The sequence below is a fragment of the Puma concolor genome, chromosome A2 (assembly GCF_028749965.1).
Source record: "Puma concolor isolate L17-30 chromosome A2, mPumCon1.1.hap2, whole genome shotgun sequence".
Classification (NCBI taxonomy): Eukaryota; Metazoa; Chordata; class Mammalia; order Carnivora; family Felidae; genus Puma; species Puma concolor.
Window position 1 is genome coordinate 164,040,184 of NC_141668.1, and position 12,971 is coordinate 164,053,154.

The following is a 12,971-nucleotide window of genomic DNA, read 5'->3' on the forward strand; positions in this document are numbered from 1 at the left end:
CTCTGTACAATAGGCACTTTATTAGTGGTTGGAATGCAGTTAACACGCAAAGTGTGCAGACAGAACGAGGGGGCCTGAGGGATGGCGGGCAGACACAAGAGACTGGGACCCCAGGCCTGGGTTTCTCCCTCTTCCGGACCCTAGCACGGTGCTGATGAAGTCAGGGGCCTGGGACGTGGCGAAGGGGGAACCAGGAGACCAGGTCCGTGGAGTTCCACAAATTTGGCAAAAGAATCCTCAAGGCGAGGTGCCTGGGCAGAGGCGGCCCGGTTTGCTCACGGCATCTGCCCCCACCCACCCCTTCCCCTGAAATCGCCCCTTGGGGGATTCAGGTTCTCTCTCTCTTACAAAGAGAGCTGTGTCAGTAACTGGCAGGAGATGGGGGGAAATCGGGCCCAACTCCTCCAGCCAGCCAGCCAGCAGGCTCCCATCAAACAGCCATTAGCGGCCTCCTCCCTCCTGCACCGGGTCTGCTCCCAGCTGCCCTCCCCCAACAGACTAGCTCCCTCTCCTTCCGTGACACCCCTGCTGTGGCCTCCCACGCCAGGAGACACCCCCACCTGGCCACCCCACTCCCACCCCAGCCACGTTCGGTGGGGAGGGGACAACAGAAGGCACTCCTCAGCTGGCCCCGGCTCAGCCGTTGAGACAGACAGGAAAAAGCTAACAGACCCTTTAATGCACGTCCAGGTTAAAAAAAAAAAAAAGAAAGAAAGAAACGCATGTGGCAGCCTGTGAGTCAGCCGTTCAGCCACGGAGAAGGGGCTTGGTCCTGGCCGGAGCAGACACGAGAGAACGGGGGCCTGAGGAACCGCAGCCCGCTTCGGCCACCACTCTCGCAGACGCAGACACTGCCCCGTTGGAAGGCGGCGACAGGAAGCGGGCGGCGGCCCACGGAGGTCGGGCCCCACTGCAGGTCGGACGTCAGAGGCCTCAACGGACTTCTCCCCGTCCAGGCCAGCGAGCGCTGGCGTGACTCGTGCCGTCTCGGGGCGCCGCCAGGAAAACTCCGAAGGCCCCTCGGCACAGGGGAGGAGACGCCCCGAATCCTTCAGGTCCCTGGGGTCCAGTGATGACCGGACAGGTGGGGGCGGGGCGGGGGGGGGCGGCAGTGACAGGACCTCACGTGAGCCCAGCGGGCCAAGGGTTCTGGCCCAGCTGCCGAGCACCCGGTGTGAGATTTCTGGAGAGGTGTGCGGGGCGTTGGGGAGCGGGGCCTTTAGGACTCCGCCAGCTTCTTGTTGGTCTTGTTCAAGAGCCTCTTGAGGTTGGGAGACATGAAGTAAGGCCTCTCGGCTGAGCCATCATTCCTCTCCAGGTCCTCCACTGCGGAGAGAGGCCCCAGAGACCGTGGCATGAGGGGAGCCCCCGGGCAGGGGCCTCCGGGGACGGGGGTGGGGTGGGGGGGACGGGACGAGGGCCACAGAGAAGCCTCAGAGGATTAGGAAGCAAGACACGCCGGGACGGGAGAGGGGCGAGCCGTGGAAGGCTCGGCAACGGGACACACACACGCTCCCCACGCTCCCGGGCAGGGGAAGTCCCGCATGCACCCCCAGTCTACGGGGAGGAAAGGAGGAGGCCTGTGTGGCCCCCACGCCTCCCTCCCTCTCTACTCCTCGACTTCTGCCCGCTTCCCCTCCTCCGCACTCCCCTTCAACAGGATGTCTCTCAGCTCGGGCGACATGAAGTAGGGTCGCTCCTGAGAGCCGTCATTTCTTTCCAGGTCCTCACCTGGGCTCCCCCCAGGAACCGGCAGGGGGAAAATGGGGTGGTCAGGAAGGGAGGGAAAGAGGGAGGCAGGGAAGAACAGGGAAGCCAGCAGGCATGGAGTAGAGGAAGAGAAGAGAAAAAACAAAAAACAAAACAAAAAACAGACAGATGGAGAGACCAAAGTTAGTAGCAGCCACAGATCCCCCCCAACGAAGCCAGAAACCCCAAAGCCGAGGGCCCAGGGGCAGAGCGTTCTAGCTGCAGGCCGGACCAGGGCACAACGGGATGGAGCAGCTCCGAGCGCAGGGAGGAAGCCGAGAAGGCATGCCAGGGCCCTCGGACGCCCGGGGAAGCTGGGGGCACCTGGCCGTCGGATGCATAGCCCCATCAGAAGATGTTATGCCCAGAGGGGAGAAGGCAGTCAGGGCCTGGCAAGGGTTTGGGTGAGGGGTCACTCACAGAAGCAGAGGAACAACGTGTCCACACACATGCCGTAGACACTGAAGAAGCCATGGGCAATCAGGTAGGAGCCGATGATCACCGTCTAGGCAAGGGGAGCCAAGATGTTTCCACCCCAGCTCCCAGGGTAACTCCCACCCGCCACACCCTCCCAGGCTGGGATCAGGTCATTTCCCTGCTGATAAGCCCTCCTTAGAGTAACATCCAAAGTACTGCCATTCACTCCTTGCTCTCTTCAACCCCAGGGCCTTTGCACATGCTGGTGTCCCAACTTAATCTAGTCTAAGGCCTCCTTATCTTTCTGCTTCCAGCTCAAACGTGGAGTCCTCAGATACCACTTCCTCTACGAAGCTGCTTCTGACAGCTAGACCCTGGCTGCAATTTTATGCATGTTTAGGGTACTACAGACAAAACGCCCTCATCTCCATCAGACTGTATCTGTCCCACTTACTGCTACACCCCCAGCAATTTGGAGGCTCACAGGGCCTTGGCAGGTATCTGATAAACATTTATGGATTTTAAGGAAGCGGGCCATGGAGAGATTAAATACCTTGCTCAAAGTTACCATCTTAGAACGAGCAAATAGAGAGTCAGATAAAATTCTAGGTCACTGAGCTCCAAGGCCTGCACTGCTCTTAGGGTGCATGACATTACTTCCACGGCCCCATCACCTCCCTGCCCCTATCTCCACCTCCTTCCCCCCACACCGGTTTCTTCATTTCCTGGCACAGTCCCAGCTCACGGCCCCCGAACTTGTTCCCTCTGCCTGGATGTGGCCTGTTATCTCCTTCAGATCTTAGATCTGACATCACTTCCACAGTGAAGACACCGGGCCTCCCAGACCTGCCCAAATCCTCCCGCACAGGCTCTAACGGTTCCCCGTAAGCCTCGCCGGTGGCACGAGTCAGTGTGCAATCGTGCAGCCACCCGTATCGTTCCTGACTGATGTCTATTTGCCTCTGAACTGGAAGGCCCCCTGGAGGGAAGCCCTTCCTCCCCCCGTGTCTGGCACACAGTAGGTACTTACTACGTGTTTGTGGGACTGAATACATAATCAATCCCCCACCTCTGACCTCCATCCACATCTGTCTAGTTAAAAGAGACCAGAAGGACCCCAGCGCCTCCTTCTCCCTGGATCCCCACCCGTCCCCAAAGGTCCGTACCAGTATGGGGACCCAGTAATAGTTGAGGGGCGGTGCTGTGTCCTGCACAATCCTGATACGGTGGGTGAAGAAAAAGAATGCCAGGATCCCTGGAGAGAGGGAGGTAACGGAGATGGTTGAGGGTTCTGACTAAAGGAAGCGGCCCCTCCCCCCAAGAAGACCTCAGACACCATGGCAGGCGTCACAAAAGAAGACGTGGGGCCCGACAGCACTTCACAAGTCACCCCAACCACAGCCCCCCCGGTAGGCTGACCAGCGGCACTCACCCACACTACCCACGATCAGAAGTTTGCCCAACAGGAAAAGGAAGTCGGTAACCTTGTCTAAGACAGCCACTCTGCAGGAGACAGTGAGGAGCAGGCATGAATAGGGGCTCAGGGACCGGGGGGAGGAGGGAGGCAGCCAGAGGATGGTGCTTTCCCTGACCTGATGATGTTTCTCATGAGCAGGAAGAAGGCATTCCTGGCCGAGGTGCAGAAGTTGGTGCCGTAGATGGCAATCTGGAAGGAGAAGGAGGAGGAGGAGGAGGAGGAGGAGGAGGAGGGATCAGGCCCACCGGCTGGGAACGAGGGCTGCTCTCACCCGGCAGGAGTTGGCGGGTTGGTTCGGGGTCCCAGGTCTACTCACCATGATGTAGGCATTCCTGTTGAGGAATCTGATGAACTTCTCCAGGCACCAGAAGCAGCATTTCAGACAGGTCATGAGGAACTTGGCAAACCTGTTCTCTGCAGCTAAGAGAGAAGAGAAGGACGCAGAGGTGAGGGGAGACCCCCGGTAGGGACCACCCTCCACACTCATAACATGCATACAATCCAGATTTCCGGAGCCTGCCTTCTCAAAGAGACAGGGAAAGGAAACTTGATCCAGAACCCTCGGGGGGCCTGGCCCTCACCCAAGTAAGAACCAACCGGGCCAGGGGCTCGGACCCCTACGAGGGGCCCAATCTTGAAGCCTTTCAACCCAGCTTCTAGGATAGGGACCAATCACAAACCACACACCTGCCCCAGCCCCGCCTCCCAAGCAGAAGCCAATCCTTGCCGCCTCCTTGGCCCCACCCCAAAGAATAACCAATCCAAGCTCCACCGCAGCAAAAAACAAAAAATAAGCCTTAGCCCCGCTCTTCTCCTCACACACAAATCCTAGTCTCTTCAGGAACCAATGGTGCCCCAGGCCTCCTGGTCCCACATCCGCTACCCCAGGGTTAAGAACTCCACCCACTGGACTCCCTCAGCCATTCTTCCACCTTAGGAACTCATCAAGCTCCCTACAAGCAGAAACCAATCACAGTCCCATTGGCTTAACCCCGCCCCCCAGCCCCACCTCCCACTGGCCATCGTGAGCCACTGGTGGGCCGCACCTTTGAGGCGCTGATCCAAATATTCGAGCATCACTCGGATGATCTGCACAATGGCCAGAATGAGGGCGCCAAAGGCCAGGGAGCCTGTGTGGTACCTGAGGGCCAAGGGGGTGGTCAGCGGCCAGGCCAAGGCTCCTCCAGCCCATCTCGCCCCCGGCCCCAGACCACCCAGCGTCCCACCTGAGCGCCCGGCCGAAGGCAGAGAAGAGTGGGAAGGCAGGCAGGTCGTCTGGCTTGTGCAGGGCCCAGTAGTAGGAGGCGAAGGCCCCAGCCAGCGTGACCTGGCCCAGGGCCAGCACGAAGTTGGCCAGCCAGAAGAACATGAAGGCATTGAAAATCTGCAGGCCCAGCAGGGCCCGGTGGTAGCCGGATTCACCACCATAGAAGGCGAACTGGCAGTGGGCACCGGGGCACAGGCGAGATTCATTGGAGGAGGCGAAGGTCTGCGGGAAGGATGGGGAGCCGGGTCACAACATAGGGGACAGGGGCTCAGAGGGGGTTCTGGGCATCAGGCCCGGGTCAGGTAGCTCATGGAGTGGGACAGGAGTCATGGGAGTCAGAGTTAAGCCAAGGGATTGGGAGTTCCGTATAGGGGCTTTTAATAGGGGTTCTAGAAGCAAGACGGGATTGTTGACTCCACAGGTGTCGATGAGGCAGGATAACCTATCCTGGGGATCAGAGTGGGGTCATGCATCCGTTGAGTGGTCACGTGGACAGGACAAGAGTGGTAGAGATCAGTATGAGGACCACAGGGGTCAGGACAGGGGCTTATGAAAGGCAAGGAAGGGGTTCTAGAAACAAGAACTGGCTATCATTGGATTAAGGGCGGGGTGTGGGGCAGGAAATGAAGTCAAGGGGAGAAAGGTGGGTGTGGCCCAGCATTCAGGGTGGGGTGGGGCTGCCCAGTTGGAGCTCTTCCCCTCCAAGCTCCCCACATCCAGCACAGGGCATACAGCAGGCACTGAATGTTTGCTGAATGGTCCCCAAGCGGAGAGATGGCAGGTTTCAGATAGCCTGTGGGCTGCTGGGGAAATAGCCGACCCCCACCTCAGGGTTGCAGGTTTTCCCGGCAACTTGGCAGGTGCCGTCATCAAAGATCTTATAGACAGCTTCGTTGGAAGTGGACAGGAAGCTGGAGGTTCATTAAGGAACCCAACATGTGGGACTAGGGACCCCAGAAAGGCTCCATTCCCCCCACCCCCTGCCACCAGGTTCCGGCCCTGCCCCCAAGCTGCAGGTCACTTCCAGGCAAGTTTGGCCCTTAGCCACCCGCCCCACCCCGGGGGGGTCAGGGATCCGGGTCTGACGGTGGATACACAGCAGTGCTGGCCCAGTAGGCGATGCAAAGACACAGCAGGAGGAAGGTGACCAGTGGGTAGAGCAGAGAGCACATCACGTATCCCACCGCCCTGGGGAGGAGCAGACACAGGCATCAGGGCCCCAGCAGCCCCGGGGCAAACCCCAGCCCAACCCCGGGCACCCTGGCACCCACCTGCTGGCTTCTTTGATGAGTGCGATGGCGATGAGAATTCTCTTCCGCAGAAAGATGAGCAGTAAGATGATAACAGCCTCAAGGATGCTCAGAATGATCACTGCGGGAGGCAGAGGGTAGCAGAGGCTGCCAGCTGCCTGTCCCCGCTCCCTCCCAGGCCTCACCGGAGGGCAGGATGGGGGGGCTGGGACTCACTGAAGGCCATCCAGGTCTGCCGCAAGTGCAGGTACACGCGGAGGTCTGTCTGGAAGCCGAGGTCCACCAGGGAGATGTCGGAGCCGGCCTCGCCACGCAGTCGCGTGTACTCCATGTAGCAGTGAAATATTCCTGCACAGGGGACCGACCTCAGCCCACGGAATGCTCCCCCGACGTTGCAAAGCAGGGGGAAACACCCCCATTTAGCAGAAGCAGAAACCAGAGCGGACAGAGGCTGCCAGTGCTTGCTCCTGCCTCAGAGCCTTTGCACTTGCTATGCCCACTGCCTGGTACCAGACTCCTCACACCCTCCTTGTCTCTATTCCAATGGCACCTTCCAACGAGACCTTCCCAGACCCCTTCTCCTGTTTCAAATCACACACCCTCACACTCGACTTCTTATCCCCTCTCTCTGCTTGGACCTGCTAGAGGGTTTTCTAGTTTATTAGTATTATTCTTTTTTAAGATTATATTTTTATGTAATCTCTACACCCAACCTGGAGCTCAAACTCACGACTCCGAGATCAAGAGTTGCACACAGCTGGTTTATTATTTCTGGTCCATCTTTCCCCGCATCCCCCAGGACCTAGAAAACTTCCTAGGACACATAGGCGCTCAATACGTGTTTGACGCACGCATGCCTGTAGGAACGAGTGAGTGACTGAATAGGTATCAGGCTGCTGTGTGACTTGAGGTTTTCCTTGCCACCTTATAACAATGATTCGTGGGTGGGGAGGAAGGATATGGGTGTTAACATTCAGTGGGGCCGTATTAGGGACTTTTAATGTTCCCCTTTGCTCTTTGAAGAATAAAATCGTAAAATCCAGATAAAGTAAAAAAAAAAAAAAAAATGGGGGCGCCTGGGTGACTAGGTTAAGCGTCCAACTTCGGGCCAGGTCATGATCTCACGGTCTGTGAGTTCGAGCCCCGTGTCGGGCTCTGTACTGACAGCTCGGAGCCTGGAGCCTGTTTCGGATTCTGTGTCTCCCTCTCTCTCTGCCCCTCCCCTGCTCATGCTGTGTCTCTCTCTGTCTCAAAAACAAATTCAAAAAATTTAAAAAAAAAATTTGCCTAAGATGCCAGCACCCAGCCAGAAACCAGTGATTAACGTGAGTGTTTTAATATCTGTATCCTCACACTGGATTGCCTATCAGGCATCTTTCCCCTGGAAAGTTTGTCTAAATAATCAAAATACAAACCACTGAATTCTGAGCATGACCTCTGGGTTCCACGGGCCTGAAATCTGCAGCCCCCCCACCCCCCCCATCTCATCTGAACACTTTTTCTCATTAAGCCTCCTAACTAGTAAATACTAATTATCCTCACTTTATAGAGGAAGAAATTGAGGCACGGGGAGGGTGAGTCACTTGCCCACGGTCACGGAGGAAGGAATTGGCAAGGCCAGAATTTAATGCCCAGCTGTCTGGTGCCAGAGCTCGCATCTTTAATCACTGTGTTAAGTAGTCTGCTTGAGAATGCTTTTTGATGTAGATAAAATACAGCTCCAGGTCCCAGCCTGGAAGGCTACGAGTTAACCCATCCCCCCATCGATAAACACTGAGGTTGTTTCCAAGCGCCTGCTCCCATAAACAACACCGAGATGAACATCTTCACAAACACACCAAGTAGAAGAATGGAGAATGTCTCACGGCTCAGGACAAGATTCTTGCCGGCCACTGTCGGGTCAAAGGGTACAGGCATTTTGCAGACTGGGGGGTGGGGAGGGTGCCGGGAGGGGGGACGCACCGTAGCCCAGCACCAGAATCACCATGATGATCATCACCCAGACCATAATGCCAGCCAGGAAGCGGAGGAGGACAATGAACAGGAGGCTCATCACCATGGCGATGACCAGGCCTCTGGGGATAAAATGGGGGCATGAGCACAGCGATCGTCTCACCAGCCCCAGGACACACAGACAGGAAGGGCCACCTTCCCTCCCGACTTACATGACGATCCAGTACCAGGAAACTGTGTAATCTTCAAATATCCGCATGGCCAGCTGCCGCGCCTCCAGGACCCCATTGGCCTTTCTGGGGAAGGGCAAACAAGGCTGGTGTCAGAGCCCCTCCCTGATCGGGCCAGCCCCAGGGGATGCCCCGTCCCACCCGGGAAAGGGGGACACCGCTGTGATGGGCGGCGGCGGTCCTCACTTGGCGCCCTCCACCAGCTCTGTGATGTTTTTTCGAGAGCCGTGCCCGTCCTCATAGGTTGTCTCGTTGCCCACCATGAGGACCCCCTTGTGGGCGTGGATGGCTGGGAAGCATCGCCGGGCCACTGCATGGAGCAGGGAAAGGGACCAGTCAGGCTGAGCCCCCGGAACCTCTCCCAGGCCCACCCAAGCTTATGGAACCCCAGACTCACAGGGCTTGCTGGGGATGAGGACAGCAGGGCAGTCGCCATCCCGAAGCACTTCAGCCACACCCTGACAAGAAGGGGGGGGGGCGGTTAAAGCCCCAGGCCAGCACTCTGCCCCCTGCCCCCACCTGGGCTCCCCTCACCTTGTTGCCCTGGAAGCCAGGCACGCAGAACTGCTTGTAGTATTCAAAGTCCTGGGATCTGTGAGCGTTCAGGTAGGTGAGGTAACGGTCGGGACATTTCTCCACGCAGATCTTGGGGGGGCAGGAGGCAGGGGTTGGGTGGGATCAAGACAGACACCCGATCCCCACTCAGGACAGAGGTCCCACTTCCCATTTACCAGAGAAAAGAAGGGGCTGAGAGAGAGAAGCTGTCGCTATAGGGAGAAGAGGCTCCGGTGACAGAAAGCAGGGACAGCAAAGAAGATGGGGAGAGGCCACATTACCTGGGGGGTGGGGCACTGGAATTCCAGTAGGACCAGGGGGCTGGCACACTTCACAATGTTGAAATAAAACAGGTAGGGTTTGTTCCTGGGGTTGGGGAAGGGAGATGGAAACTGTCACGATGGCATATAAAATGCCTCATGAAAACCACAACCTTAGCAGCGGCCACTCCACACCAGGCGCCGTTCTAAGCTCTGCCTTTTGGCCCATCTAACCATCACAACAGCCTGTTATCGTCCCCATTTCAGAGCTGAGGAAAATGAGGCCCAGAGAGGTTGAGACACTCGCCCTGGGTGACACAGCCAGGGAGTGGCACAGCCTGGACTGAACTCGCTTTTGGCTCATCTGTTCATCACCATGTGACACCAGATCCAGGACTGTCTCCTCTCTGTCCCTCGCCTAAAGTGTGAGCGACCACACAAGACTCTTAATGTCTCACTTAGTGCTGTGTCCTCCAGGCCTAGAATAGTAGCTGGAGAAAGTGGGAGCTTTAGAAATACTTGTTGACTAAACTAATGGATGGATGGAGGTGGGGGAAGCCTAGAACCTTCTCCCCCGTGCTCATGAAGCCTTCCCGCCCATGCATCCCCAGTCCCACCAGGCCCCAAGGAACCACACTCACGCATTTTTTGTGCCCTTCTGCCCGCAGAACTCGCCTCGGCTATCGGTGGGGTAGATCACCTTTCGAGGGTCCCCATGGGTCCAGGCTGTGGAGGGATCCAGGGACACTGAGGCACGGCCATCCCTGAGCATCATCCCCATTCCTGCCCTAGAGGCTGTGGCTTGCCCGCCCCCCCACCTTGGAACCCCAACCCTGTGCCCTCCTCCACTCACCTATGATGCCTACGGCCACATAGCCCACAATGGCCAGGAGGAGGAACACACAGCAAATGATGTCTGTGCAGCCCCTGGGGAACAAAGAACAGCATCTGGGTGGGAACCTTGGGGACTGTGTATCATGGACCCTATGCTGCCTGGAACACATAACGCACATCCACGCATTCCTTACTGGTGTGAATGCTGTACCAAAGAGCATGTACATTTCGCCTTTTTTTTTTTTTTTTTTTTTTTTTTTTTTTAAAGCAACCTCTACGCCCAACAAGGAGCTGGAACTCACATCCCAAAATCAGGAGTCCCATGCTCTACCCAGACAGCCCGGCACCCTTACATTTTGATACCTAATGCTACACTGTTTTTGAAGCGGTTGGCCACAGTGTTCAGCTCTCTTCTGATTCAGAGTGCCCATGTCCCCACACCTCTAATAGCAATTGGCAGTAATGTTTTTTAAATTTTTTTTTTCAACGTTGTTTATTTATTTTTGGGACAGAGAGAGACAGAGCATGAACGGGGGAGGGGCAGAGAGAGAGGGAGACACAGAATCGGAAACAGGCTCCAGGCTCCGAGCCATCAGCCCAGAGCCCGACGCGGGGCTCGAACTCACGGACCGCGAGATCGTGACCTGGCTGAAGTCGGACGCTTAACCGACTGCGCCACCCAGGTGCCCCAATAATGTTTTTTTTTTTTTTTTAAATTTTTTTTTTTCAACGTTTATTTATTTTTGGGACAGAGAGAGACAGAGCATGAACGGGGGAGGGGCAGAGAGAGAGGGAGACACAGAATCGGAAACAGGCTCCAGGCTCTGAGCCATCAGCCCAGAGCCCGACGCGGGGCTCGAACTCACAGACGGTGAGATCGTGACCTGGCTGAAGTCGGACGCTTAACCGACTGCGCCACCCAGGCGCCCCCCCAATAATGTTTTTTAAAATGTAAACTATTTTGGGGCGCCTGGGTGGCTCAGTCGGTTAAGTGTCTGACTTCGGCTCAGGTCATGATCTCATGGCTCATGAGTCCCAGACCCGGGTCAGGATCTGTGCTGACAGCTCAGAGCCTGGAGCCTGCTTCCAATGATGTCTCTGTCTCTCTCTGCCCCTCCCCCGCTCACACGCTGTCTCTCTCTCTCTCTCTCAAATATAAATAAACACTAAATTATGCAGGAATGCATGCAATGAAAAAAATAAGTCACCCACATAGCCCCTCTCCCTGTAAGTAAACTTTGTTAATGATTTTTCTTATTTTCAATTTATTTATTTACTTTTTTAGTAATCTTTACACCCAACGTGGGGCTGGAACTCCAGACCCTGAGATCGAGAATCACATGCTCTTCTGACTGAGCCAGCCAGGTGCCCCTCTCCTGAGTCTTTTGGGTTATTTATTGGATACAAATGTTCAAAAACCATTTTTTGTTGTTGTTAACTCAAGTGACTGTGATACACCCACTGTCCTGTGTCTTGCTGTTTTTCACTTAATATTTTGTCAGTGATCCACGTCACCACTTACACGGGTTTTTGTACGTTTTAACAGTTGCGGAACAGTAGGACCCAAAGATCCACTGTAACTTATCAACTAGTTCCAGTTCCCAAAGATGCACATTCAGATTGCTGGGTCTTGTCATTTTCAAAAAAAGCAGCTACATCATCCCTTTTTGTCCAGGTGTACAAGGTTGATGGGGAATTTTTTTTCCCTAGAATTTTACTCTTTGGAACAAAGAGCTGCACAATTATTACTTTTTTTTATTAAAAAAATTTTTTTTAACATTTATTTATTATTGAGAGACAGAGAGACACAGAGCATGAGCAGGGGAGGGGCCAAGAGATGGAGAGACACAGAATCAGAAGCAGGCTCCAGGCTCCCAGCTGTCAGCACAGAGCCTGACGCTGGGCTCGAACTCACGGACCGTGAGATCATGACCTGAGCGGAAGTCAGAACCTTGCCGGACTGAGCCACCCAGGCGCCCTTAGAGCTGCACATTTAAAAATTCGTATTTCCGAATTCCCTCCAAGAAGACACTGTGCGGGTTAGATTCAGAACAGCCTAAGTGCCAATCTTTTTCATCTTTGCTAATCCATGGTGGCGAAATTCTATTTGGTTATTGTTTTATCCATTCCTTTACCTATCAGTGAGTTTGAGTACCTTCCCATAACTTCACTGCCTATGGTATTTCTTGTTCTAGAAATTATCTCTTCCAGTATTTTGCCTGAGCTTAAAAATGCATTTGTAAAGACTCCTTGTATATTAAGGAAATTAGTTCTTTAATTGTCAAGTTGCAAATATCTATCACCAGTTTGTTGGAGAGCAGGTGGGGGGGTGGAGTAAAGAAATGGGTAGAGGCAATTCCAGCAGAGACCCCACCCCTCCCAGGAACCCAGAGCCCTTACCTGTGGTAAATGGGTCCTTTGAAGGTAGGGTCATACTTCTGTGGTGTTCCTGAAAATGAGGAAGATTGAGCAGGGTGACCAAGAAGGGGATGGGAGCCCCCCCCCCCCCCGGAGAAGCCCCTAGGGGTACCCTCTGGCCCAGGGAAGAGTAACTTCCAGAGAGCCAGCGAGTTTTTTCTGCCTCACCCCACTTCCAGGCGACCACGCCCGAGCCCCCAGTGCCGGCAGGCCAAGGCAGGGGGAGCAGTCGCCCACCGAGAACAGCCCCGAGTTATCCCCTGGAGGGTACCCATTGGGGAGGGCGCTGGACTAGGGTGTTGGGAGCCAGGTAGGGAGGGGAGGGTCCAAGGTGGGATCTGGAGAAGGTTCCGGCAGGAGTACCGGGGAGGGGGCTACGAAGACAGGCTCTTCAGGTGAGGGGGGCTGGAGGGACCTCTGAGAGGCAGCTTCCGGGCAGGAACAGGGCGAGGGGTGCAGGCACGTGAGCATGAGGCGCTACAGGCAGAGATCGGCACGTCTGCTCCCCACTCTTGCTCCCCGCGGGGTCCTCCCGCTGCCCCCTCCAACAGGCCAGGCCCG

The 12,971-nt window shown here is 55.7% G+C and overlaps 1 protein-coding gene across 3 annotated transcripts in view; it reads right to left on the reverse strand.

The window, feature by feature from the left end:
* Nucleotides 1-12,971, reverse strand: part of SLC44A2 (solute carrier family 44 member 2 (CTL2 blood group)) — a 27,237-nt gene continuing 14,266 nt past the window's right edge. For 2 of the 3 annotated variants that reach the window (XM_086699098.1, XM_086699097.1), the window contains exons 2-22: nt 12,393-12,441; nt 10,012-10,085; nt 9,800-9,884; nt 9,180-9,264; nt 8,878-8,988; nt 8,741-8,801; nt 8,530-8,653; nt 8,326-8,409; nt 8,123-8,235; nt 6,377-6,508; nt 6,182-6,281; nt 6,006-6,098; nt 5,737-5,821; nt 4,870-5,132; nt 4,690-4,784; nt 3,960-4,063; nt 3,759-3,832; nt 3,599-3,669; nt 3,333-3,421; nt 2,170-2,254; nt 1,369-1,731 (exon numbers count right to left, since the gene is read on the reverse strand). In XM_086699098.1, the coding sequence (XP_086555224.1) occupies nt 1,610-1,731; nt 2,170-2,254; nt 3,333-3,421; nt 3,599-3,669; nt 3,759-3,832; nt 3,960-4,063; nt 4,690-4,784; nt 4,870-5,132; nt 5,737-5,821; nt 6,006-6,098; nt 6,182-6,281; nt 6,377-6,508; nt 8,123-8,235; nt 8,326-8,409; nt 8,530-8,653; nt 8,741-8,801; nt 8,878-8,988; nt 9,180-9,264; nt 9,800-9,884; nt 10,012-10,085; nt 12,393-12,441 (2,099 nt within the window). In that variant the 3' untranslated portion in view covers nt 1,369-1,609. Of the gene's footprint in view, nt 1,327-1,368; nt 1,732-2,169; nt 2,255-3,332; nt 3,422-3,598; nt 3,670-3,758; nt 3,833-3,959; nt 4,064-4,689; nt 4,785-4,869; nt 5,133-5,736; nt 5,822-6,005; nt 6,099-6,181; nt 6,282-6,376; nt 6,509-8,122; nt 8,236-8,325; nt 8,410-8,529; nt 8,654-8,740; nt 8,802-8,877; nt 8,989-9,179; nt 9,265-9,799; nt 9,885-10,011; nt 10,086-12,392; nt 12,442-12,971 lie in introns of those variants that run through there. The other variant, XM_086699099.1, reaches the window with a different exon arrangement.